The sequence below is a fragment of the Mixophyes fleayi genome, chromosome 3, assembly GCF_038048845.1.
Source record: "Mixophyes fleayi isolate aMixFle1 chromosome 3, aMixFle1.hap1, whole genome shotgun sequence".
In the NCBI taxonomy this organism is placed as follows: Eukaryota; Metazoa; Chordata; class Amphibia; order Anura; family Limnodynastidae; genus Mixophyes; species Mixophyes fleayi.
In genome coordinates, this window is record NC_134404.1 from 33,525,386 (window position 1) to 33,550,821 (window position 25,436).

The window sequence follows — 25,436 nt, forward strand, 5'->3', positions numbered from 1 at the left end:
AAATCATTATTTAGACAATGTTTAAAAATAAAAGCATGTAAAAATATTAATTTTAATGTGAACTTTGAAAACCGAGCAACTAAAGTGGTCTGTGAATGCAAACTACGAACTGCTAACGGCAAAAACAATCAGCAAATTTTGAACCAAAAATTCTAATTGTGGTCAGTTGGTGATTGTACAGTGAACTTTTTTGTTGCTATCAAACCGGTGTAATTCGAATTTTGAACCAAATACATTTTTTAGCCTCTCTAGCTGATCACCAAAGGAGACCAGCAAAGGAAGATCTTGGCCATCTGTCGATAATTATAGAACCCAGAAAAGGTGGTCTAGTGCTAGTCCTGCTCACATTGGGGCTCTGGCAATTCAATTCTTGGGGATGGATGGGCCATTTACCTGAATTTTAGGCTTTTGTTGGAAGAAGGAAGTTTTGTATTAAAAGGGAAGTAGATTGAAATTAAATTATTATTGATGTAAATTAAATAAATAGCCATTAACAATTGTATATTTAATATAAAGAAATCATAATGTTTCATGGTCCTCTCAAGCTGAGCGATCTGGGAGTGAAGACGTTAAAATTTTGAATTATTGAGATCTTCAGCCTGAAGGCCTTTAAAACTTCACAATGAAAATTGTGATATATAACACTATCATTTCCATTTGGCAGAAAAGCAGCACAGTACTCTGTGTAGTATAGATAGCACATGGAAAATAAACCAGTCAAAGCCAGAAATATATAGGATTGCTGTGTGTTGACTCTTTGTCACAATTCATCTACACTAACAATGGCATCTTTTCATGGAACCCCCGATGTATTTCTATTTGAAGTGCTCATGAAAGATATGGAAAAGTATTTTAGATTTTGCTGACTTGTTGACTTTTGTGTTGTAGGGCAAATCCTCTTCTTTACAACGTTTTGAAGGCTGAGGTGTTAATATATCTACTGCTGTTTTCCTCTATTTCTGCTGGCTCATTACATTTTTCGGTTATAAAAAGAAGCGTGAAATATTCATTACTGGAAGCAGTGCAAAGGACTTTTGCAGAAAGGTTATTGGATTTTCTTGTGAAGCATTCTTAAAACTGTAAAGCACAGGTTCCCCCTGTTGGATGATACCTGGAATTGCAGTTATAGAATGTTTACTTACACCAAAAGACAGTAATTGATAAATCTTTTTTTGTTGTTGTTGTTGAGTTACGAATAAGACTTAAATATATTTAATTGTTAAAAGTAGACATTGTGAATATACAGATTAGCTTTTTCACATTTTTTTTTTACAAGTTGCAATGTAATTAACATTATGGGTAATTCAGAAATCATCACTGAAAATGTCAAGTTAAAGTAAGAATTAGCCATAAACATAAGTTCTTAGGATATGTTGAAAAGTCATGCAACTCCTTAGCCTTTTGTTGCTGAATTGTGCTAGCTGCTTAGAGGATACATGGTTGCAGCTTTTTCATTGCCTTATAAGTTTGTTGCAAAATCTTATGTCATTGTATCCAAGTCTTTATATATTTTATATATCTAACATCAGGTTTAGGTAATAATATAAATAACAATAATAATCATAATTGTGCATTTAAATAATAATAATTATATCAATAGCAGCAGTTATAATAATTTAATATTCACTCCAGGGCTGATAATGTTACACACAATTTTCAGTTTGTCTATGCTCAACAGAATTTGAAATCCACTTTCAGTTATTTTGCAGACAAAGGGGGTTATTCAATAAAAATGACAGACTAAAAGTACAATTTCCATAATTCCCCCTCTTATAATACTTACCTACTACCTGGATTCAATAACTATTAAGACTATTTTTGATATTACCTATCCCTCAATACCTCAAAAGTCCATTTGATATTACACTTGTTCTCATGAAGACCCCTCCTCTCCCTCCCCTACCCTTCCTACAGTCATGGCCAAAAGTTTTGAGAATGACACAAGTATTGCTTTTCACAAAGCTGCTGCTTCAGTGTTTTTAGATCTTTTTGTCAGATGTTACTATGGTATACTGAAGTAAAAGTACAAGCATTTCATAAGTGTCAAAGGCTTTTATTGGCAATTACATTACGTTTATGTAAAGAGTCAATATTTGCAGTGTTGATCCTTCTTTTTGAAGACCTCTGCAATTCACCCTGGCATGCTGTCAATCAACTTCTGGGCCACATACTGACTGACGGATGTCCATTTTTGCCTAATCAAATGAGGATTGACCACAAGTTCTCAATGGGATTAAAGTCTGGTGAGTTTCCTGCCATGGGCCCAAAATTTTGATATTTTGTTCCCCGAGCCACTTAGTTATCACTTTTGCCTTATGGCAAGGTGCTCCATGATGCAGGAAAAGGTATTGTTCATCACCAAACTGTTCTTGGATGGTTGGTAGAAGTTGCTCTTGGAGGATGTTTTGGTACCATTCTTTATTCATGGCTGTGTTCTTAGGCAAAATTGTGAGTGAGCCCACTCCCTTTGCTGAGAAACAACCCAACATATGAATGGTCTCAGGATGCTTTACTATTGGCAGGACCAATGGTAGCTCTCACCTTTCCTTTTCCGGACAAGCAATTTTCCAGATGCTCCAAACAATCTGAAAGGGGATTCATCAGAGAAAATGACATTACCCAAGTCCTCAGCAGTCCAATCCCTGTACCTTTTGCAGAATATCAGTCTGTCCCTGATGTTTTTCCTGGACAGAAGTGGTTTCTTTGCTGGCTTTCATGACACCAGGCCATACTCCAAAAGTCTTCGCCTCACTGTGCATGCAGATGCACTCACCCCTGCCCGCTGCTATTCCTGAGCAAGCTCTGCACTGGTGGTGTCCCGATTTTACAGCTGAATCAACTTTAGGAGACAGTCCTGGTGCTTGCTGGATGTTCTTGGGCGCCCTGTAACCTTCTTCACAACAATTGAACCTCTCTCCCTGAAGTTTGTGATGATCTGATGAATTGTTGATTTAGGTGTAATCTTACTAGCAGCAATATCTTTCCCTGTGAAGCCCTTTTTGTGCAAAGCAACGATGACTGCACGTTTCCTTGCAGATAACCATCGTTTAAGACACAAATACCATACATAAAACGGCGCTTGAAAACAATACTGACTCTAAGTCAATGATCACACGTATTACAAGTATATAATACCCTTACTAAAATAAACATGGAAGTCCAAATGTCTCTCCGAAATAGAGCAGCAAATATAGACTCCACAATAAAAGTCACTTCAAAATATATGTGGATAAATTCTTCACAACATCTCGGCGTCCCCTTAGGGAAATGCACTTACTAGATTATCGTAATTAAACAGCGAGGAATCTTTCCACGATGACAGCTTCACTCCGGAGCTCACTCCCCGATAATGGCACTGTTCTCCGAGCTTCACCGCTGTCTCCAGAACACAGTCTAAACGGACACGCTCACCAAATGGAGATAGGTCTCCCTCAATTAGTAATCAGCCAACACCACAACAGCTTCCGATATGTGTCAAGGAGCCTTGAGAAAGATTCAGTTGAATTGAAACGCGTTTGCTGGGGAGTTTTATGGATCTGTACCTCTTACCGTGAATGCTGAGTCCAATGAATTGCAGGCGATTCTGTGGATAATTTATTCTTGCATATTTAACATCTTATGCGGGTAAGGGTGCAACCGAGAAAGAATCATATAAGTGATACTCTTTTATGTATGTGTCTGAAGTTTTCTGTTTTGAATAAATACATGCTTTTTAAAAAGATAATGCACTATTAGTGCTTTCCGTTTCTTCCACATATCATTTCTGCTCCATATCCTACCGCTGTGAGTGACAACATAATTAATGAAGATTGCGGTACTTATATATATATATATTTGAGGAAATACAGATGAAAGAAGCGATTATAAGAAGGATCATACGGTCGGATACCAGCACTCACATATCGGAAGCTGTTGTGGTGTTGGCTGATTACTAATTGAGGGAGACCTATCTCCATTTGGTGAGCGTGTCCGTTTAGACTGTGTTCTGGAGACAGCGGTGAAGCTCGGAGAACAGTGCCATTATCGGGGAGTGAGCTCCGGAGTGAAGCTGTCATCGTGGAAAGATTCCTCGCTGTTTAATTACGATAATCTAGTAAGTGCATTTCCCTAAGGGGACGCCGAGATGTTTTGAAGAATTTATCCACATATATTTTGAAGTGACTTTTATTGTGGAGTCTATATTTGCTGCTCTATTTCGGAGTGACATTTGGACTTCCATGTTTATTTTAGTAAGGGTATTATATACTTGTAATACGTGTGATCATTGACTTAGAGTCAGTATTGTTTTCAAGCGCCGTTTTATGTATGGTATTTGTGTCTTAAACTATTGTATTTTCTACTATACTCCGTTGTGGATAGGAGTTTCCATACATAGGCAGCTTTGAAACCTAGAGTCAGCGCTGTTAATTCTATCTATATTTGCTTTGATTAGATAACCATCGTTAACAGAGGAAGAACAATGATTTCAATTACCACCCTCCTTTTAAAGCTTCCAATTTGTTATTCTAACTCAAACAGCATGACAGAGTGATCTCCAGCCTTGTCCTCGTCAACACTCTCACCTGTGTTAATGAGAGAATCACTGATCTGATGTTAGCTGGTCCTTTTGTGGCAGGGCTGAAATGCAGTGGAAATGTTGTTTTGGGGAAAAAGTTCAATGTCATGGCAAGGCGGGACAATAAATGAACAATTGCACACACCTTATTAGTAGCAGACATAAAGGATCATGTTTTGTTGTATAAAAATTTAAATTAAGAAAGTCTATGATAATGCATATCAGATTAATTCGCATTCAGAAATAGACAGAAATATGTTTTAATCAGTATAAAAGTAAACAACAGATTCTCTTAACTAGCGTTGCAGAGACCTAGCATCAGATCTCGTCATCTGATACCTCAGTGGCCCTATACACCTGCATATACTTGTCTCATTACAATCCACTATAAAAGACTGATTCATGCACACTTGAAGTTGGTTAGGACTCTGTAGTGTGCTTTTCTGCTTAATTGCAATTCATCTGATCACTCTTCATGACATTCTGGAGTATATGCAAATTGCCATCATAAAAACTGAGGCAGCAGACTTTGTGAAAAAAAATATTTGTGTCATTCTCAAAACTTTTGGCCATAACTGTACATCCTAATGAAACAATATTACTTTACATTAAGACACATTTTCTTTTAAAGCCTGTAAATGATCAACTGATTTGTAATATATTTATTGTAGTATTAGAAAAACAATATATGTTTGAGTATTTACCTTAAAATTAAAATGCAATGTTATTATTAAAATTCCTGTTAGTTAAAAAAATTAAAAGAAGAATTATGTCATATTCTATAACAGATAGTTTTATATTGATTCTTTTTAAGGTGTTAAGAAAGAAGTAAAAAATAAATACAATCTGTCAAATGTAATAAAAATAAGATTACGATGACTTAAAAAAATACTTGTTATTTTTTTTCTGTTCAGGAATGAACAGAAAAAGTAGTTTAATACAATCAATATTGTGTGTAAAATTGCAAACAATGATTTTGCAGGACTTCCAAATCTGAATTTAAGTTTAATAACAGAGTATGACTTTGTGAAATGTTTCTATTTAATTGTTTTTACTTAACCAGTTGTCTGCCGTATTAAAATAGCCAGACAGTGACCTGTTAAGTCTGCACTGCTGTTTTTAATGATCAGGCAGCAAAAGAAAAGTCAGCTTTCATCTGAGAGGTCTGACACTGCTCCTCCCAGCTGTCAGTGACTGTCTGGGGATCAGGGTCGGACTGGCCCGCCGGGGGACCGGGCTATCCACCGGTAGGCCCCGACCTTGAATCGCTTCCCTGTTCGTTGGTGGGGGGAGCGAGAAACTTTAATTAAAAAAAAAAAAACTCACGTAATCGCAGCGCCGGCTCCATTCGCACTGAATGTCGGGCGTGATGTCATCACGCCCGACGTTCAGTGAGGAGCGCCGGCAAGACAGAAGAGAAGAAAAGGAAGAAGCAGATAGAAAAGGTAAGTGATAGGGGAGCATGGCAGAGAAGGGGGAGCATGGCAGAGAAGGGGGTGCATTGCACAGTAGCTGGAGCATGGAACAGAAGGGGGAGCATGGAACAGAAGTAGGAGCATGGAACAGAGAAGGGGGAGCATGGAACAGATGTAGGAGCATGGCAGAGAAGGGGGAGCATGGAACAGAGAAGGGGGAGCATGGAACAGAGAAGGGGGAGCATGGAACAGAAGCTGGAGCATGGAATAGAAGGGGGAGCATGGAACAGATGTAGGAGCATGGAACAGAGAAGGGGGAGCATGGAACAGAAGCTGGAGCATGGAATAGAAGTAGGAGCATGGCAGAGAAGGGGGAGCATAGAACAGAAAGGTGAGCATGGAACAGATGTAGGAGCATGGCAGAGAAGGGGGAGCATGGAACAGATGTAGGAGCATGGAACAGAGAAGGGGGAGCATGGAACAGAGAAGGGGGAGCATGGAACAGAGAAGGGGGAGCATGTAACAGAGAAGGGGGAGCATGTAACAGAGAAGGGGGAGCATGGAACAGAGAAGGGGGAGCATGGAACAGAGAAGGGGGAGCATGGAACAGAAGTAGGAGCATGGCAGAGAAGGGGGAGCATGGAACAGATGTAGGAGCATGTAACAGAGAAGGGGGAGCATGGAACAGAGAAGGGGGAGCATGGAACAGAAGCTGGAGCATGGAATAGAAGTAGGAGCATGGCAGAGAAGGGGGAGCATGGAACAGAAGGGTGAGCATGGAACAGATGTAGGAGCATGGAACAGAGAAGGGGGAGCATGGAACAGAAGCTGGAGCATGGAATAGAAGTAGGAGCATGGCAGAGAAGGGGGAGCATGGAACAGAAGGGTGAGCATGGAACAGATGTAGGAGCATGGAACAGAGAAGGGGGAGCATGGAACAGAGAAGGGGAAGCATGGAACAGAAGGGAGAGCATGGAACAGAAGGGGAGCATGGCACAGAAGCTGGAGCATGGAACAGAAGTAGGAGCATGGCAGAGAAGGGTGAGCATGGAACAGATGTAGGAGCATGGCAGACAAGGGGGAGCATGGAACAGATGTAGGAGCATGGAACAGAAAAGGGGGAGCAGGGAACAGAGAAGGGGGAGCATGAAACAGAGAAGGGGGAGCATGGAACAGAAGTAGGAGCATGGCAGAGAAGGGGGAGCATGGAACAGAAGGGGGAGCATGGAACAGAAGTAGGAGCATGGAACAGAGAAGGGGGAGAATGGAACAGAGAAGGGGGAGCATGGAACAGAAGGGGAGCATGGCAGAGTGAAGGAGAAGCATGGCAGAGTGAAGGGAGAGCACAGACAGCATGGCAGTGTGTGGAGGGGGGCCAGGAGAAAGGGGGAGCAAAAGCAGCATGGCACAGGGTGATGAAGGGGGGAGCAAAAGCAACATGGAGGGCGCAGTGTGATCATAAGGAGGCACATCATGGTGATGAAGGGGCGCAGTAATGTGTGTGATGGCACAACGGGCTTGTGGCAATGTAATGTGTGTGTTTGGTAGGTGGTGGCTAAATAATGGGTACTATTTTCTTTGTAGGGTGAAGATGGGGCAATTTAATTTTATAGTGGGGACTATGAATTTAAGATGGGGTGGTTTGGGCGCTATTAATTGAATGTGGGGCTGAGTTTGAGGAGCATGAGGTCTATTAAATGTGAATATGAATTATTTAATGGCAGTGACGGTTGCAGGAAATAGGTTTATTTATTATACGTAAATGTGATTAATTTATTGCAGGGGCTGTCTGTTGGGAGGGAAATAGGTTTATTAAATGGGAATACTATTACTTTTATGTTAGGGCTGGAGGAAGTCCTAAGTATTAAATGTGGGTCCTATTGATTTAACGCCGGGGCTGGTTGGAATTTTCTAAATGTACCCATTATTTTTTTCCAAATAGGGCCCCTCAACATTCCAGGATCCAGACAAGCCGCAGCTAAATAAACCAGCAGCCACAGGTGGTGACAAGAACAGGTAGGACAGTCTGTCAAATGTTCTGAGTCTAGTGCAGGTTTGGCTAACCTGTGGCACTCCAGATTTTGTGAAACTACAAGTCCCAGCATACCCTTCCAGCAATAGGCTGCTATATATTGGCAAAGCATGCTGAGGCTTGTATCTTCACAACACCTGGAGTGCCACAGGTTAGCCAAGCCTGGTCTAGTGGGATAATCACGATTTTTGGTGACTGTTCTGCCCAATCTAAGGTGCAGGTCAAGACTGTGTACTCTTTATACACACACTGCATTCTTTATATACTACACTATGGTGCTAGCTGTCCTTTGTGGGCTGACCACTCCCCCTCTAGTGTCTGGTCTCGCCTCTTTGATGGTTGGCCACACCCCCTCTGGTGGGCCCCTAGCGTTGCAGTGCCCTGGTGGGCCCTTCATGCCCCAGTCCAACAGTGCTGAGGATCCAAAACTTATGTCAACATCCAAGTGAAACCCCATCTGCAGCACACACCTTTCTAATTGTACACCATGGGGTAAGTTTTGTAAGGCTTCTTGAAAGGAATTAAGCTTAAAAGGTATTTTTTATGGACAACCATGGACTTGGGTATTCTATTTCATAGTTACCTACTCTCCGGGAGACTCCCGGATTTTTGGGAGTTCTCCCGGACTCCCGGGAGAGCAGGACAACATCCAGGGTCCAGCTCACCTCGTTTGTGAAGCGGATGGGGCAGGGCTAAACGCGTCGTCCTGGCCCACCCCCAGCCACCGATAGGCTGAAATGGGCAAATATTGACAGGGGGCGTGACCTAAGGGCATAATTCACATGGCCACGCCCTCCAGATGAAGCCCCCTCCCGGACAGCTGGCTGCAAAAGTTGGTAAGTATGTTCTATTTATTTACAATAAAATTATTTTTACAACAAGAGTTGTGTTTTATTTGATTTTTGTCTTGATGCACCACAGGTCCCAATGGGCCCTGGGCACCAGGGTATGCTGGCACTTGTGGTTCCCCAAGTGCCAGCATGCCCTTGAAGCCATGGGTAGGTTGGTGCTTGTAGTACTACAAGCGCCAGCATGCCCAAACTGCTAAGGGCAGCCTGGGCTTGCTGGGATCTGTAGTGCACCAAGGCAAAATGTTGTCTTTCATATAAAATAATTTTTAATGCCCACACAGCCACCCCCTTAGGGGTTTGGGAAGAGCTCAGTGCTTTCTAATGCTAACCAACCCGTGGCTGGTTCTCATTATGACAGGGGGACCTCACATTGCGGGCTTCCCTGCTATAGTGCCACCAAAGGCTGGCAAAGCCTAGTGCTGATTCTAGTATAATGGAGTTAGACCCCACACTTTTTTCCCCCAATATTGCTAGTACCAGTCTAGGTTGGCAGCACTAGGATTAGTCAGTTTGGAGGGAGAGGGAGGCCATGCTGTTTTTTACATTTATTTGTTTACTGTATTGTGCCGGCGGAGCTACAGATGGTAATGTTTGTGTTTTTTTTCCTATTAATATTAACTATTTTGTCCTGGTCCCACCGGCTGTATTGCCCATCGGGTCAGCCGGCGGACCCGCTGGCATTGTCCTTTAATTGCCGACATTGTGACTGTCAACAATACTACTGTCACCATTTTAAACATCGACAGAATGATGAATATGCCGACATTTATACTGTCACCATTTTGATGTCGAAAGTATAAGTGTCGACATATTCAATGTCACCACATAGTACCCAAATCGATCCGAAAGTATCTACAACATGCCAAACCAGTGTAAAAAAGGCCTCAAAACACATATTTGGTACATGTTTTTTAACCCCTGGCGGATTACATCCTCAGATAAGTTAACGTGCTGTACTTTAAACAATAATACATTGCTTAATTTCCTACATTCCCTAAAATATTCAAGAAGTAGTTTACCTTTTTTTTTCCGCATTAAGCCTAGTGGTAATGTCCGTACAGGTGTGGACGACTGGCTTTTTCGGTGAATTCCATCAATAATGCAGCGTTTTCCAATGTGGTAAGTGAAGGGAAATCCAAAGTTGGGATAAAAACTCCATTCAGCTCCAACATCTAGATGGCTTCCTGAAAAATATAAATAAATTGGATATAACTTTTGGGAGATCATACTACCATTTATTGTCTATTTGTTAGGAAAGGTGTCCATGAGGATCTAGCCTAAACACTACAGTTTTAATACCAACTGTATACTGGATTTCGTGCAGTAGAAAACCTGTGGAGTGACCTAAAGAGGTCTGTGCACTGGAGATTCCTTCATAATTTGATGGTCCTTGAAAGTTTTTTGCAGGGAAGAGTGGAATAGAATTGCAAAGTCCAGGGGGTATATTTATCAAGTTGCGGGTTTGAAATGTGGAGATGTTTCCTATAGCAACCAATCAGATTCTAAAATTTAATATGGCAATGTGTGTAATGACATTAGCAGCAGATCCTTTAAGTCCTGTAAATTGTGAGGTGGAGCCAAGGCCGCCATTAGGCAATTTTAGGCAGCTCTCTTGAGCACCGGGCTCTGGGGGGCAGCACTGTGGCCAGATACACACACATGTCTCTGAATCAGACATTGTTAGTTAGGCAGCCAGAGCGGTGTGATCACTGAGTTTGCCCGCTTGCTATTTCCCCATCCTGCTGTCCTTACCTGTAAAGAGAGGCCTTGTGACAGCGCTGCCTCTCCGCATCTCTCTAGCGCTGGGATCCTGGCAACGCTGTGATATTACAATGCTGCTAGTGGAGAGGAGCCGAGAGGCTCACAAGAAGGAAGAGAAAAAGGAAAAGAAGAAGAAGCAAGAAGTGGAGAAGATGCAAAACGGTAAGGTAATTTCTGTAATTCAAAGTAAACGGCGGGAGAGAGGACTGGAAAAAATGTGGAGAGAGGGGGCACCAGAAAATGTGGAGAGAGGGGGCACCAGAAAATGTGAAGAGAGGGGGCACCAGAAAATGTGAAGAGAGGGGGCACCAGAAAATGTGGAGATACGGGACTAGGGATAAAGGGGGGAGAGGGGGCTACTGAGAATGTGGAGAGAGGGGGCTACAGAGAATGTGAAGAGAGGGGGCTACAGAGAATGTGGAGAGAGGGGGCTACAGAAAATGTGGAGAGAGGGAGCTGGAGAAAATTGGGGGGGAGGGGAGGGTTACATTCAGATATCTCCACAAGTAATATACTGTTAATTTAATGGAATAGTATTTGCACACTATTTGACTCTCCCCTATTGCTATATATTGGTATAATTAATTTAAATGTGCAGAATACATTAACACATACACAAAGGTAATCCAAATGACATACATACAGCATTAAGCTTTTTATTTATTAGCATTTTGTGGGCAAGAGGGTATGTGACGTAAAAACTATTTGGCAGGTGGTATGTTTGAGTAAAGCTGGTGGGTAGGGGGACATGGGTGAAATAAGCTGGCTAATGTGCCTGGGGAAGGAGTGCATATGAAAGAAAAGCAAGTGGGTAGGGGCAATGTGAGAAAAGCTGGTGGAACGGAGGTGGCATGTGTGACAAGAGCTGGTGGGTATGGTTGGCATGTGGGAGAAAAGATGGTGGGTATGGGTGGCATGAGTGAGAAAAGCTGGTGGGCTTAAGAGTTACTATTTTTATTTTACAAATGTCCAGTAGACTTGGGGGGAGCAAGGGCGGTAGCTGAAGCTTTGTCTAAGGCGCTGAAAAACCTTGCACCAGCCCTGGGTAGGGACTCCATGGCTCAGGCTTGTTTTTCCAGCACATCCCACAGATGCTAGATCAGATCGATATCTGTAGAATTTTGAGTGCAAGTCAACACCTTAAAGTCTTTGCTATGTTCCTCAAACCATCCCTGAACAATTTTTGCAGGTTGCCAGGGCGCATTATCCTGCTGAAAGAGGCCACTGCCATCAAGGAATACTGTTGCTAAGGTGTTGTTGGTCTGCAACAATGTTTAGGTAGATAGAATGTATCAAACTAACATACACATCAATGCAAGGTTTCCCAGCCCTGAGCATCACACTGCCTCTGCTGGTTTGCCTTCATCTCATAGTGAATACTGGTGGCATCTCTTACCCAGGTAAATGATGCGCATGCACCCAGCCGTCCACATGAAAGAAAATGTCATTTATCACACCAGGTCATCTTCTTCCATTGCTCCATGGTCCAGTTCTGGCACTCACGTGCCCATTGTAGGCGTGTTCGGTGGTGGTGGTGGCCTTTGCTCCCCACGTGCATCAATAAACCTTGGGGACCCATGACAATGCCGCTGGTACATCGGTTGTCTTTCCGTGGACCATTTTTGGTAGGTACTAACCATTGCATATTGGGAACACCCCACAAGACCTCCCATTTTGGAGATGCTCTGACCTAGCCGTCTAGTCATCACAACTTGGCCCTTCTCAAAGTCGCTCAGATCCTTACGTGCTCCCTAATATATCCCACCCCTTGGCAAGTACCATTGCAGCAAGATAATCAATGTTATTCACTTCACTTGTCTGTGGTTTTAATGTGGTGGCTAATCGGAGTACCTATCTATCTATCTATTAGTGAATTGTTTATAATCATTTGTGGACAAATGAGGAAGTGATTCACTTTGAGCTGTGTTTTTATTATTTTACAATCTAAATTATAAATTCAATATTATTTACTAATATTGAACTTATTGCTAAGCTAGTATTTCTATTTTTATTCTTATATTAATATAATTAATTTTATCGTTATTTATGGTTATTTCCTGAGGTTGGTATTTATATTTGATTATATATTCATGTTCTCAAAATTGGGGCCTCAAAATTCTTTGTATTGATACCCATGTCTCACTGCTGTCATGAGTTAAAACATAAAGGGAGGTCTAACAAAGCAATAGTTCAGTTGAAATCAATTAAGGATGTCGTCCAAATGTTATAGCCAGCAGTAGTTTAAGCTACTTTAGTAGACATGAGCATTTATGTTCTCTTTAACCAAACATATCTAAAATATTGTTAAGACGCATCTGTGCAGAGTAGCATAAAATACATAGTGGTGTGTTTCAATCTATTTGCAAAGTAGAAAAATAGGTACATTAGCACAAAATCAAGTGCTCTGAGCTTCCATATTTTTCCTGAGTTGCAAATGACCCCAATATTATCTGGTTCTGATTGCAAAGTGCCTTGAAATGAAGTACAATTTAATTGCACTCACTTGGAAATGATCGTTGCAGTTGTAATCCATCCAGGAACTTTATGTCTTTGATATGGGGGAGAGGAGCATCGGAGTATCGAGGAGAGGGCAGGCACCGTACACAAGGTTTCCAATCAAGATCACAGCTGTGGGGACAAGTAATGTTATGTTAGCTGACGTCATTTACAGGGAATTTATCAGAGGAGTATTATTCACTCTAAACTGGCGTCAAACAATGTGTGACTGTAACCAGGACTCATCATACATTATAGTGTGCAGGGATATAAAGATAGTACAAATCTGTGGGTCTTTTATTTACAAAATACTGGTGTAACATTTTGAATTCGTCTGTGTTTTTCTATTTTTTTTATTTATTGGTTGATATAGTATATGTATGTGGGGTGCAGGGGGATGTTGATAATCTTCTTTAATTAATATCACCTCTACCGGGATCTGAAAGCATACCCACCACATCTGCACACAGTGGAAGATGCCACTTTTGACAATATTCAGTTTGTCAATGTACTTGTCAGGTTAGCTCACGAATAATTGAGTGAGATCCTGCTGTCTCAATGAGTGCGGAGTCTAACAAAATGGGAGATGTTCCCCAGGGATTCCCGCAAGGGAATATGGGCTTCTGCGACTCCCACCATACAGGTTGTGGTCTTCCAGGAAAGCTCCCAATAAGACAGCTAGAGAACAAGTTACATAGCAGAAGAATAATCCAATTCGGACATCAAATGGTGGTAACGAAGATTACTATTTTATTATAAAACATTAATACAAGATTTCAATGAAGACTGGAGTAATTTGCAGATGATGATCACGAAGACATGCAAGAATAGTAACTGTCAGCAACATTCATTAATACAGGCTGCACATGCAATAATCAAAGTCTCCACTAGTAATAGAATTGAGGCACAGGAATCAACAAAGTCCAGACATACTCAGCCATGATAGACACAGCTTGTCACGGATTGTGGAACTTGTAACAGTAGTCAGCAATGCAGGCCAAGTAGGTAACAGGTGTAAATCATAGCGTTTACCACGAGCAGTGGAACAGGCATACAGAGGTCAATGAAGTCCAGACATGCAGCAGCAATAAAACACAGTTTCCACAGGTATACATCCCAACAGAGACAATAGAGTACAACAGGTATGACTTGAAGAACCAGCAATGCGAGAATGAAAGGAGCCACCTTATAAAAGGAGACTGACCAATGGTAACACTGACCAGCACACAGGTGAAGTAATCACAGGTGCAGACCATGGCTAATAATCTGCACTAGAAACACAAATTAAAGTGACAGTCAGTGTTTAGAGGCTCGGGTGGAGGTACCCGGGGAGCGGAGTGTGACAGTACTGGATACTGCAGACATCACTGAGGCATGAGGCATAAAGTGACAGATCCACTTTAATAACCAGAGATTGATATTATCTGGTGCCACCTATGTATTTTTCTGACTCAATGTTGCTATGGTCATCCCCTTTACCAGAAAAAATAATGGTCTTCCCATGTAAAATACCTCCATAAAGACTCAGAGGACTTTATGTCAGTGATGCCCGATATGCAGAGAGTCTTCTCTCTCAGCTCTGTTCCTTTGCCCTGACTCATTCTCTGCTTTGTTACAAAGCAGAGAATAAGACTGAATGGGAGCAGCTGGCTTCCGCATCTTGTGACCTTCTATGCCGACTGCAGGGAGGTCAGGCAGCACAACTAATTAGGGGAGGATGAAGAAAGTTGGCAGTGTATTACACCACAATCCCTCCATCCTCTCTGGACTGGACTTGACTGTGCATGTAATATTTTTAAGTAAGGGAGTTGTGAGCGGCATTAAGGAGAGTTGGAGTGACATGTGAGGGACATGTGGGGAGGTTGAGGGGCATGTGATGAGGTCTGAGTGGTGTGTGAGGGGTATGTGGTGACATGTGAGGTGGTTTTAGTGGCTTGTGCGCGGCATGTAGGGTAATCTGAGTGTTATGTGGGAGCAAGTGTGACGGTCTGAGAGGCATGAAGTACATGAGGGCTTTTGTAGTAGGTATCTAACCTATTTTTGGCACTGTATTGCTACTATTTGCTATGTAAGACACCGATACATAGTAGAAAACTACAATGTTATATGTATCCCAATTGTGAAGCGCTACGGAATTTGCTGGAGCTATACAAATAAATGTTGATGATGATGATGATGATATCCCAATAATTTAGCATGATGCTTTGGCCAGTTCTAACCTAAATGGCAGTGAGAAATCTCATTTAGGCATCACAAAATGTCATGAAGGGACTATCATCATCATCATCATCACATAGGACAATGACATATGGACCACTGCCATTCAGAGTGCCGCAACCAATTGACATTACTCCGTGTCTATTGATGGGTACAGAAGGAGGGCCAAACAAAGTCATCAGCTGTGGCCTATCCATAGTCAGACCCTTCAGTGTTTGAGCAACAATTTCTTCATAAACCCCACAGTAGAGGATAGAGGTCCTAGAGGATGGACCATCAAAACTCAAATAAGGAGAAGCAAGGCAGTTGGGTGGTCACTTTTTCAAAGTTTCCACCCAAAAGGTAAATTATCCTCCAATATTCATGAACAGTTTTGTTCTTCTCATAAATTACTTTGCCTATAAAGTTGTTCAGTGATAACCAGCTGTACCCTATGGTGTTTATCCACCACAATATCACTGATTTTATATTAATGTTTGTCACATGTTTAACCAACTTTCTTGTGTTATGTTATAAAGATGATGTTTTATTCTTTTTCTGACATAATAGCAGAAGTGTGTATTCATCTGGACCCTTTCATCTCTACACATCTTTGATTTCACCCCTTCCAAAACCATAACAAGGTCGTTAGTGACCAATTCCAACTGATTGTAATGCAGGAGCCTTGTAAACTAGTAGCGTTCAGTGTCCCCCATTGCAGTATTGTGGCCCTCCAAATGTTACACCTAAGGCAAAGTTCATACCTGGCTTCACTGAAGGTATGAACCTGGTCAAGGAGAAGAAAAGACATACAATACATAGGGGTGGACAACCGTGATCATATTATCCACTGGTGCAATAGTTTAAGTAACGAGTCACTTACTTAGGATAGGTGGGTACTTTGTAGTGAATAAGTGGTAAGTAGACTCCTTTACCATTTACTTCTTCAAATTGGTTGTAATTGCCACCACGATGAAGTAACGCATAACAATCTTCTATGTCATCTGCAAAACATTTAGAATACATTTCTGTACTTTTACAACTGGTTACATCAAACAAATCAGATTAATGAATATGGTATCATATAAAGGAGCACTTGCCACCACAATCCACAATCATCAGTTTGACAGGAACCTGGCATCACTACTCTGTGTTGCTGTTAACATATAGATGCTAACATTGGCTGCATGTTGATAAGTCAGCCCCTCCGCGCACACTTTAAACTTGAGCGCATGAACAAAAGGAGTTGGCTGAGCTGAAATAGTCCATGCTGCTAACATTCTATTATTATTATTATTATTATTAATTTTTATTTATAGGGCGCCACAAAGTATCCGTAGCGCAGTACAAGGACAAACAATGGCACAGTACAAGGTGAAACAGCACAGTACAAGTAACAGTAATCACTATAACTCTGGGGGCTCAGGCACAGCATGAAAGAGAGGGAGGGAGGGGAAAAGTGAGTATAAGCAGGTAACTATGGCCCAAGAGGGTGGGCACGGATGACAGGTTGAGAGTCACTGAGGGGAGCGGAGAGAAGCGAGAGGAGACAGAGGTCAGAGGGACTGAGAGGAGGTGAGCTGAGTAGCTGGAGAGCGCAGTTAAAAGTGATGGAAACTGAAGGTAGGAGAGCCCTGCTCAAAGGAGCGAACAATCTAAAGGGAGGGGAGGACAGACAGACACATGGATGAGACGGAGAGACTGGAGAAACGGAGACGGAGTCGAGGAAGGGGGAGAAGGGAAGAAGGGATGAGAAAGAGAGGTAGCCGACCGGTGGGAGTTTAGGCATGAGACTGGAAGGCTTTAAGGAAAAGGTGGGTTTTTAATGTTCGTTTGAAAGAGGACAGATTAGGGGAAGTTCTGATGGAGCGGGGGAGCTTGTTCCAATGGAGGGGAGCGGCGCAGGAGAAGTCTTGGATACGTGCGTGAGAGGAGGTAATCAGAGGGGAAGAGAGGCGACGATCGTTGGACGATCGCAGTGAGCGGGAGGGAGTGTGAATAGAGATAAGGTTAGAGATGTAGGGAGCAGTGGAGTTGGCGAGGGCCTTGTAAGTCAGAGTGAGGAGCTTGAAAAGGATTCTGTAGGGGAAGGGGAGCCAGTGAAGGGCTTGGTAGAGTGAGGATAAAGAATTGGAACGGTGAGAGAGGAAAATAAGCCTAGCAGCGGCGTTAAGTACAGATCTAAGGGGAGCGAGATGAGAGAGGGGGAGGCCGATAAGGAGAAGGTTGCAGTAGTCCAAGCGGGAGATAATCAGAGAGTGGACGAGAGATTTGGTGGCATCCTGGGAGAGGAAGGGCCGAATGCGGGCAATGTTGCGAAGCTGGAAACGGCAGGATTTGGCGAGAGAGTGAATGTGAGGGGCAAAGGAGAGAGAGGAGTCGACGATGACACCTAGGCAGCGGAGTTGGGGAACAGGGGAGATAGATGAGTTGTGAACAGTGATGGAGAGGTCAGAGGGGAAGGAGGTACGAGAGGGAGGAAAGACAATGAGTTCAGTTTTAGCAAGATTGAGTTTGAGAAATCTAGAGGACATCCAGGAGGAGATGGCAGAGAGGCATGCGGATACCCTGGAAAGAAGGGAGGGAGAGAGATCAGGAGAGGAAAGGTAGAGTTGAGTGTCATCAGCATAAAGGTGGTACTTGAGGCCGAAGGAGCTGATGAGTGCACCCAGAGAAGAGGTGTATAGTGAGAATAGTAAGGGTCCAAGGACAGAGCCCTGAGGGACCCCGACTGGAAGGGAGGAAGAAGGGGAGAGAGAATCAGAGGTGGAAACAGAGAAGGAACGGTCGGCAAGGTAAGAGGTGAACCAGGAGAGGACAGTACCGGAGAGGCCAATGGACTGAAGGGTGTGAAGCAGGAGGGGGTGGTCAACGGTGTCAAAGGCCGCTGAGAGGTCGAGGAGAATCAGGAGGGAGTAGTGGCCCATGGCTTTAGCCGATGGCTTTAGCCGATCCTAATGCTCTGACTACAGGTTCTTCTAACCACACCCACTTTACCCTTTTGTCATCTAAGTGTTCCTAGTTTTGAAGACTGAATACAATAGGTGCTATAATCCCTAGTCAAACATATCCAATGATAATTATCAGGGGACAGCTGGGAAGAGGGATATTCCTAAATATTCTTTACAGGTGAGGGCAGGCACTGAGTGGGTATTCATTCAGTTTTGCACTTGGACAACTCAGCAGTGTATGGTCACTACAAACAGTATCTATGTGATAGTTAACTGGATGTCACTAGTCTATATGGAAATAATATGGTATATTTCCAAATTAAGCTTCAAAGAAATCATGATTGTCCGGGAGGAAAGAACACAACTGCTAAGTCATTGCACCTTGCTACTTATGTATTTCTATAAAAGTTAATAATATAAATATGTAGCTGGTTCTGCATTACCATAAGCCTCTAACTTGTATTACCACAGTCCACCAGGTGCCAATTCCCCCATATCATAAGTTAATATAAACATGTATCTGGTTCTGCATTACCATGAGCCACTAACTTCTCTTTCCCCAGGCCACCAAGAGCCAATCCCCCATATCATTAATCATAAATTAATATAAACATGTAGCTGGTTCTGCATTACCATGAGCCACTAACTTCTCTTTCCCCAGGTCACCAGGAGCCAATCCCCCTATATCATAAATGCAATAAATGCTTTAGATGATTACTTCTTGCAGATGTTCCGAGAATTGAAGAAGAATTCCAGGGTAAAGCTAAAATGCAAATGAAGTATTGACAACTGAATGTGGGCTAGGGGAACTCGTGTACATTTATTATTGCCTAGAGGCTAAACTGAAATTTCATTTTTCAGAAACAGTTATTTATAATTAGGTTCAAGATACAGAGAGTTTGCATTTGCAGCGTATTCTCTGGCTTATATGTGGATGCAGAGCATTTTGTCTCTGTCAAGGAACTTATTTTGTACCTATTCTTGGAGTGGTGAAAACCAGGCTTTTGGATATGCTTTCAATGTGCTGCATTTTGTACCCTCCAGAGACACTATAGAGGGAAGTGCAACACTTCTATTTCTACAAAAGAAATGTAAACATTCAAATATATATAACAGGGACACGTGTGACAAACACTGTCCCCTCACTATCATGAGGTAGACAATTAGATGCATTTACAAAAAAAATTAAACGCTCTGCACACGCACTTATTTTGCTTTAGGTAAATGTCATAAATTACTTTTAATAGTTTTTGGACAAAGCACATGTTATATATTTAAGTCATCTTGTTTTATTCAATACAGTTATTCAAACTATGCAATATATTTATTAAGGTGCGATCAGCCATAAAAATAGAGAAAAGTGCAAAACATAAATTATGACGGACCCTAACCCATTTAACGTTTCCTAATGCACACCCCATATATCAATAAGGGGACTTGTGAAGTTCTCCAATTTATTAAGCTGTGAAAAGCAACCTTTCCTCTGCTACACAAAGGCACTGCTAGGCTGAATGTAAACTACTTGTTTGAAAACATTCTTTTTTATCATTTTGGGCTTGATGGGAATTTTCCTTCATCTCACACTGACTTTTTACTTTGAATTTGTATCTTCATGTAGGAAAGATATAACCACTCTTAGCAGCAGACAGCAGCAGACAAAGTGTTGCAAATTCTTATTGTTCTTCATTTTAGGGAGCCAGCATGAATCAGAGTTTTATTACTCATTTTGGACAAAATGAACATCCTCTGTAAACTTCCAGATGCTGTAGTTTGCATAAATTTTAATTTGCCGATTCAGCTCCTAGAAATCTCCAAAATTGCTGGATTGCAAAAAGTACTGTCAGGCAAAATAAATTTGTTAAGAATCTACCAAAAGTTCTTCCTATGCAAAAAAAAAAGTATTAGACGTAGGTCTGTTGGCCTTTTTATTTGGAAAGATCATCAGTCACAAAGATCATTATCTTGGGATGAGAGGAAATTGTCTGACCCCTGAGTTTAAAACATGAAAAAATATCCAATTTTATATGAATTTCTGTTCTATGCATGTATTCATATTAACGCTTAAGAGGACTGGTTTACATAACAAAACTCACGCCAAAAGGCATATCAAATCCATAGGAAAGAAAATGCTCACAGGTTTGTCTGAGTTGCAGTAAGCCAGGTGCCTGTCTCTGCCTAGGCTACCTGCTTCTTTCCCCAGGTAGTGAGATCAACATAGAAAACTGTTGCACCCTTTTATTCAGGCCTTGCATGCGCAACTATTAGTCAGACTGCTGTCTGGCTGGTAGTCCAGATGACCTGAATTGGCCCTCTCTCCTCCATTCACTCCAGGGAACCCTTAAACAACTCTTGCATGACCTGAATAATTTGAATTGTTGTATTTTCAATACACTAGAAAATTTATCTTGAGTTCAAGAAGCATAAGATAGAAAACTGGGATTTAAATATCTATATATATATATATATATATATATATATATATATACATACACCTGTCTGGTGCACCCCAAAATAAAAAGTAAGGCAGGTTGAGTAAAACAATTGAAGTCAACTGAAGGTGCAAATTTCTTTCAACAAGTACAGCTTGGAGGATAAGGGGGACACATTTGAAATGATAAAAATATAAAAGACTATAAATTGTAAGAACAGCATATTAAAACACAGGAATATTTCTAGAACAAGAAAAAATAAGAAATTAAAGGGAGTTGGTGGTGAATTCTACAGTTAAAAAATCAAAAATGCATTATACAAAAATGTTATGATTTTTTTTGTTTGTATTATTCATGTATTTTATTTGCCTTCAATTTTCCAATATTGAACTGTTATATCACAGCTAAATGTACAACAAAGAGTAGAAAGTGGCTGTAGTAACATCACATCGTCTTTACCATCACCATTTTTTACAGACAGCACGTTAAATTCAGCTCCCTCAGCCAGCTGACTAGTAATGACAACCAGTGTTCTGCAACCAATCAGTGACCAGGGACGTCTCCTCATTCCCAGATGGTTGCCTAGCAGCAGCAACCAGAGCCCCTACGCGTTTGCGCTATATGTTATTAACAAAAGTGTAGGGTAATTTAGTATTATGAGAGTGCCTAATTCCTATTGTTTCCCTCAGTCTTTACTAATCCCTCTTTCCCTACCACCTGTGCTGGTGATAGTTTAGTCAGAACTCTGTGCTTACTACTGCGACCTGGATTGGTTATCGGACCTTGCCTTGTCTGCCATATGCCTTTTGACCTTAACCTGTATCTGAATTCTGTCTTTAACTGCCACCTTCCCTAGACCTCTGGCTGCTTTACTATTCTATTCAGGCCACTGCCAGCCCGTGACCAGTAGCTGACTGACCTTGCTCCTGGAAATTACCTGTCAGTAAACCTGGAACTTACCTGTCAGTAGACTTGTCCTTTGCCGGATAACTCAGTCTTACTATATTATCATTGCCACCATACTGTGCATGTGGTTTCCTACTGTGTCCTGTCCATTACCTCAAATACCCTGAAGTTAATACACCCCTACTACTACTGGATAAGTACTGTGGGCAACTAAGTATTTGCAAACATATAGCAATCTACAAGACAGGGGGTTACTATGGGTGGTAACTCCAGGGAACAGCATAAAAAATATCAGATCTTTTATTTGTTCTCTGTGTTTTTTGCCACAACTAGACCTAGTGCCTGGATCTCTGCTCTCTCTATCCATGTTGCAACCTAATGCCCTGCTTAACATGATCACTGTGAAGGTCATTTAAAAAGTGCAAAGCAGCCACTCTAGCTCAAATGCAAATTTGGACCCACCCTCCAACTCAATTTGCACAAGTATGTCAATATTTTCTCGAAGAACAAGATTGCCACATTTGTGAAAGAGGTGAGAAGTTCGAGTGATACTAGTTTTGAGTTTCTTTTTTTTGCTTTACTGTTCCGTGCATTACCATTCCACACTGTGTTTGTAAATTTGCAGTTTGAAGAATTTATAATCTACATTGTGTGAGGCTTGCTCTGTTCTGTTGCATTTTGTACAGCTGCAGCCCAGCTGTTTAAGTGTAAGAAGCTTAAATTCGTACAATTTATCTTAATCTTGATTTAGTATAAAACAATTAATATTATTATATCCCTACTGTACTGATAATTAATATTATTAGAACACTGGCAGGCAGTGGCTATCAAACATATTGATTACAGTGTAAGAATTGCTATATTCTGTATTATGATAATTTTATTATGATAATTTTCTTCCACAAACTTATTTTTTTACAAACAAGCTTATATATTACATTTAAATTACATTTATTTAATGTTTGGGCTATTTCTGGAGAAATTAGACCATTTACTAAATGTGAATGCCATTAACTTAATATCAGGGCTGTTCAGGGAGAAACAATTATTGAATGTGAATGCATTTCTTTTAATGCAGGTGTTTGTTGGAAGGGTATGGGCCTATTTTTTGGGCCTGATTCATTAAGGGAAGTTAAGCAAAAGTAAGAAAGTAAGGCAAAACCATGTTGCATTGGAGGGGAGGTAAATTTAAAATGTGATGACAGATTTATATTTGTGGTAGGGTATTTCCTAGATCAACTTTACATTTAAGTGTACAAATAAGCTATCAAGTATTTGTGTTACAGGAAAAAAACACCCAGTATTTCCTTAATGTGCAAAATAATAAACTAATTTGCACCCCTTGCATTGCAACATGGTTTTGTCCAGAAAACTTGAGTAAGAAAACTTACTCAATGTTTTACTTAATTTTCCTTAATGAATCAGGCCCACTGAGCACAGCATGTGTTTGCTTTAAGAAGCATGATAATGAGCTCTGCATGCACCTGAATTCAAGATGGAATGGATCTGAAGATAAGTGCGATGATGAATTCTGGTGTAGGTCTGCTCTGCTCTACTACCCAACACACTACACGATGTGATCAATATCTATGTGGATTATAAATTTGCAAAAGAATGTGCAGGAGAAAAAATAATTAATTAATGTCACTTGTTAATAGTATAGACCAGGGTTTTCCAACCCGCGGCCCGCAGGTGGCATGCGTCCCAGCGCGACTGTAAATGTGGCCCAGTGGTTGTGGCACGGGGGCAGCGCTGTTAAGGAAAAAAATATCCTGCAAAAAAAAAAAAGAAAATACTTACCTTGCGGTCACGTCAGCTGGCGCTCCGGCTCCCTCCCTGGTCTCCTCCTCCGTGTGGTGCTTGCAATGAATGTCGGGGGTGACGTCATCACACCCGACATCCATTGCGTAGCGCAGCACAGAGGAGTCACTCGCGCGAACTATCAGCAGCAGTGAAAGATTATCCAGTATCTTATCGTTGTTACTCTGAATTTTGACTTTCTGCACCATGCAATTATGAACTAGCTGTGTTCTCTGTATGTATCTAATATAAATATTAAGAGATAATTGTATTTTTAATATTTTAAACTATTTTAAATGTGCAGTGCTGAGTAGGGTGAAATTATCACCCACTGTTACCCTGCTCCATGAGCCATTTTTCCCGCCACCGTATCTTTAAATCTCTGTAGATTTCTATTAGTCCTCCTGATGCTACCTATATCGGTGACCATTTCAAAATTATCAATAAAAAAAATGATTCATGGGTGCAGAAAGAGAGGAAAAAAAAGTTTTTGCCATTTAATTCCCCGAACCCCACTAAGGGGCAGATGCAGGTAAGTTAAATTGCAGCTGATAATGGGACTACTGCTTTAATCATGATTCTGCAACAGGTTTCCTAACTCTTACTAACTTCATTTCCAAGTAAGTTTAATATGTTAACTATGTTTTCTCTGTTTTTTTTGGATGATCAGCTATCGTTAGTGTTAGTGTATTTTATGTGCGGTGCAAACCAACTCGTCGTCTTCCAATGTGGCCCAAGGAAGCTAAAAGGTTGGACACCCCTGGTATAGACATTAACGATAAAACAGGAAAAATAAATTAAATGTGTTTTGTAATATCTTTTTCCCCGTGAAACTTTTATTAGGATATTCCTAATGTCTACTGAATAGAAGATACATTTTTACAGTTGCTCCTGATTGCAAACACATGTTATAGCATGTATACAAGAATGTCATCACTACTGATCAGGACTTAGACTAACCCTGTAGCTGGGGCAAGAGATACGGCAAAAAAACAAGTAACTTTGAAATGCTCAGAGCTTGATTTGAATGTGGTTCGCACACCTTACTGTAAATTGACTATAGGCAAATGCCCCTTCCCTGCCCCGTTCACTCCCCAGAATCAGAGTCTGTAATAAGTGTCCTTTGCGTACATGGCTGCTTTTACTGGCGTATGGTCCAATTCTGGTCATGCGCAGAGTGATTTTGTGAACAATACGCTCAAAATCGGCAGATATGTGCCTTGATGAATCAGACCCATTAAATGTAAATTCTAATTTTATTGTCAATGCTGCTTGGGGGAAAGGGAGGTCTAGAGTGTTAAATTTATGCTTGGCTTTCCATATTTCATCTACCTATCTCTTTCCAATCAAGGGCCCAACATTCTAGAATCCAGGCAAGCAGCAACTAACCTTGACATCAGCAGCAGGTAGTGAAACCTGTAAGAAGAGGTAGGCGTGTACATCTCAGTTTGCCAACTGTCCTGATTCTGGTGGGTTCTATTGATTTTGGGGTCTGTGCCACACAGTCAGGACTTTGTCAAAAGGTTCCTATTCACACTGCTTTACTCATGAAGGGTGGAGCTATGTAAAACTAGCATTGGTGCGTATAGAATTAACATTGAGATTGAAGGGGAAGGGGTTGGAGGGCAGCCTAACACTGTCTTATTCAATATCCACAGCTACTCCTGCAGCATGACGGCACCCACACCAGCAGCACAATTCATTGCCCCGCTTAGTGATAGTCTGGTACCACCTACTACATGATGCCACATTTTCATGATTTACGGGGCCACTTTAAATTACTGATCCTCTTCAGTGCATATAGCAGATACAATTTGTGCAATTTATTTTGATATTTATTCAGTGTACCACAATTAATATTATATTACTGCTTTTTTTTAGCACACTAGCTAGCATTGGCTTACTTATTCTCTTTCACAAACCTATAAAGGAATATCTGTGGTCTGTTGTAGTTTCTGGTCTAAACATCATCACTCAGACTGTGCGTGCATACAGCATGCTGCAATTTACTTGTACTGCCAGTTCAGGGCAACTGTATAGGAGA

General features: G+C 41.3%; 1 protein-coding gene across 1 annotated transcript in view; it reads right to left on the minus strand.

Moving 5' to 3' along the window:
* SPATS1 (spermatogenesis associated serine rich 1) overlaps positions 1–25,436 on the minus strand; it is a 38,198-nt gene that overhangs the window by 9,927 nt on the left and 2,835 nt on the right. Inside the window, exons 2-4 of the mRNA XM_075200490.1 lie at positions 16,190–16,310; positions 13,118–13,242; positions 9,873–10,037 (exon numbers count right to left, since the gene is read on the minus strand). Coding sequence (XP_075056591.1) covers positions 9,873–10,037; positions 13,118–13,242; positions 16,190–16,310 — 411 coding nt within the window. The remainder of the gene's footprint in view (positions 1–9,872; positions 10,038–13,117; positions 13,243–16,189; positions 16,311–25,436) is intronic.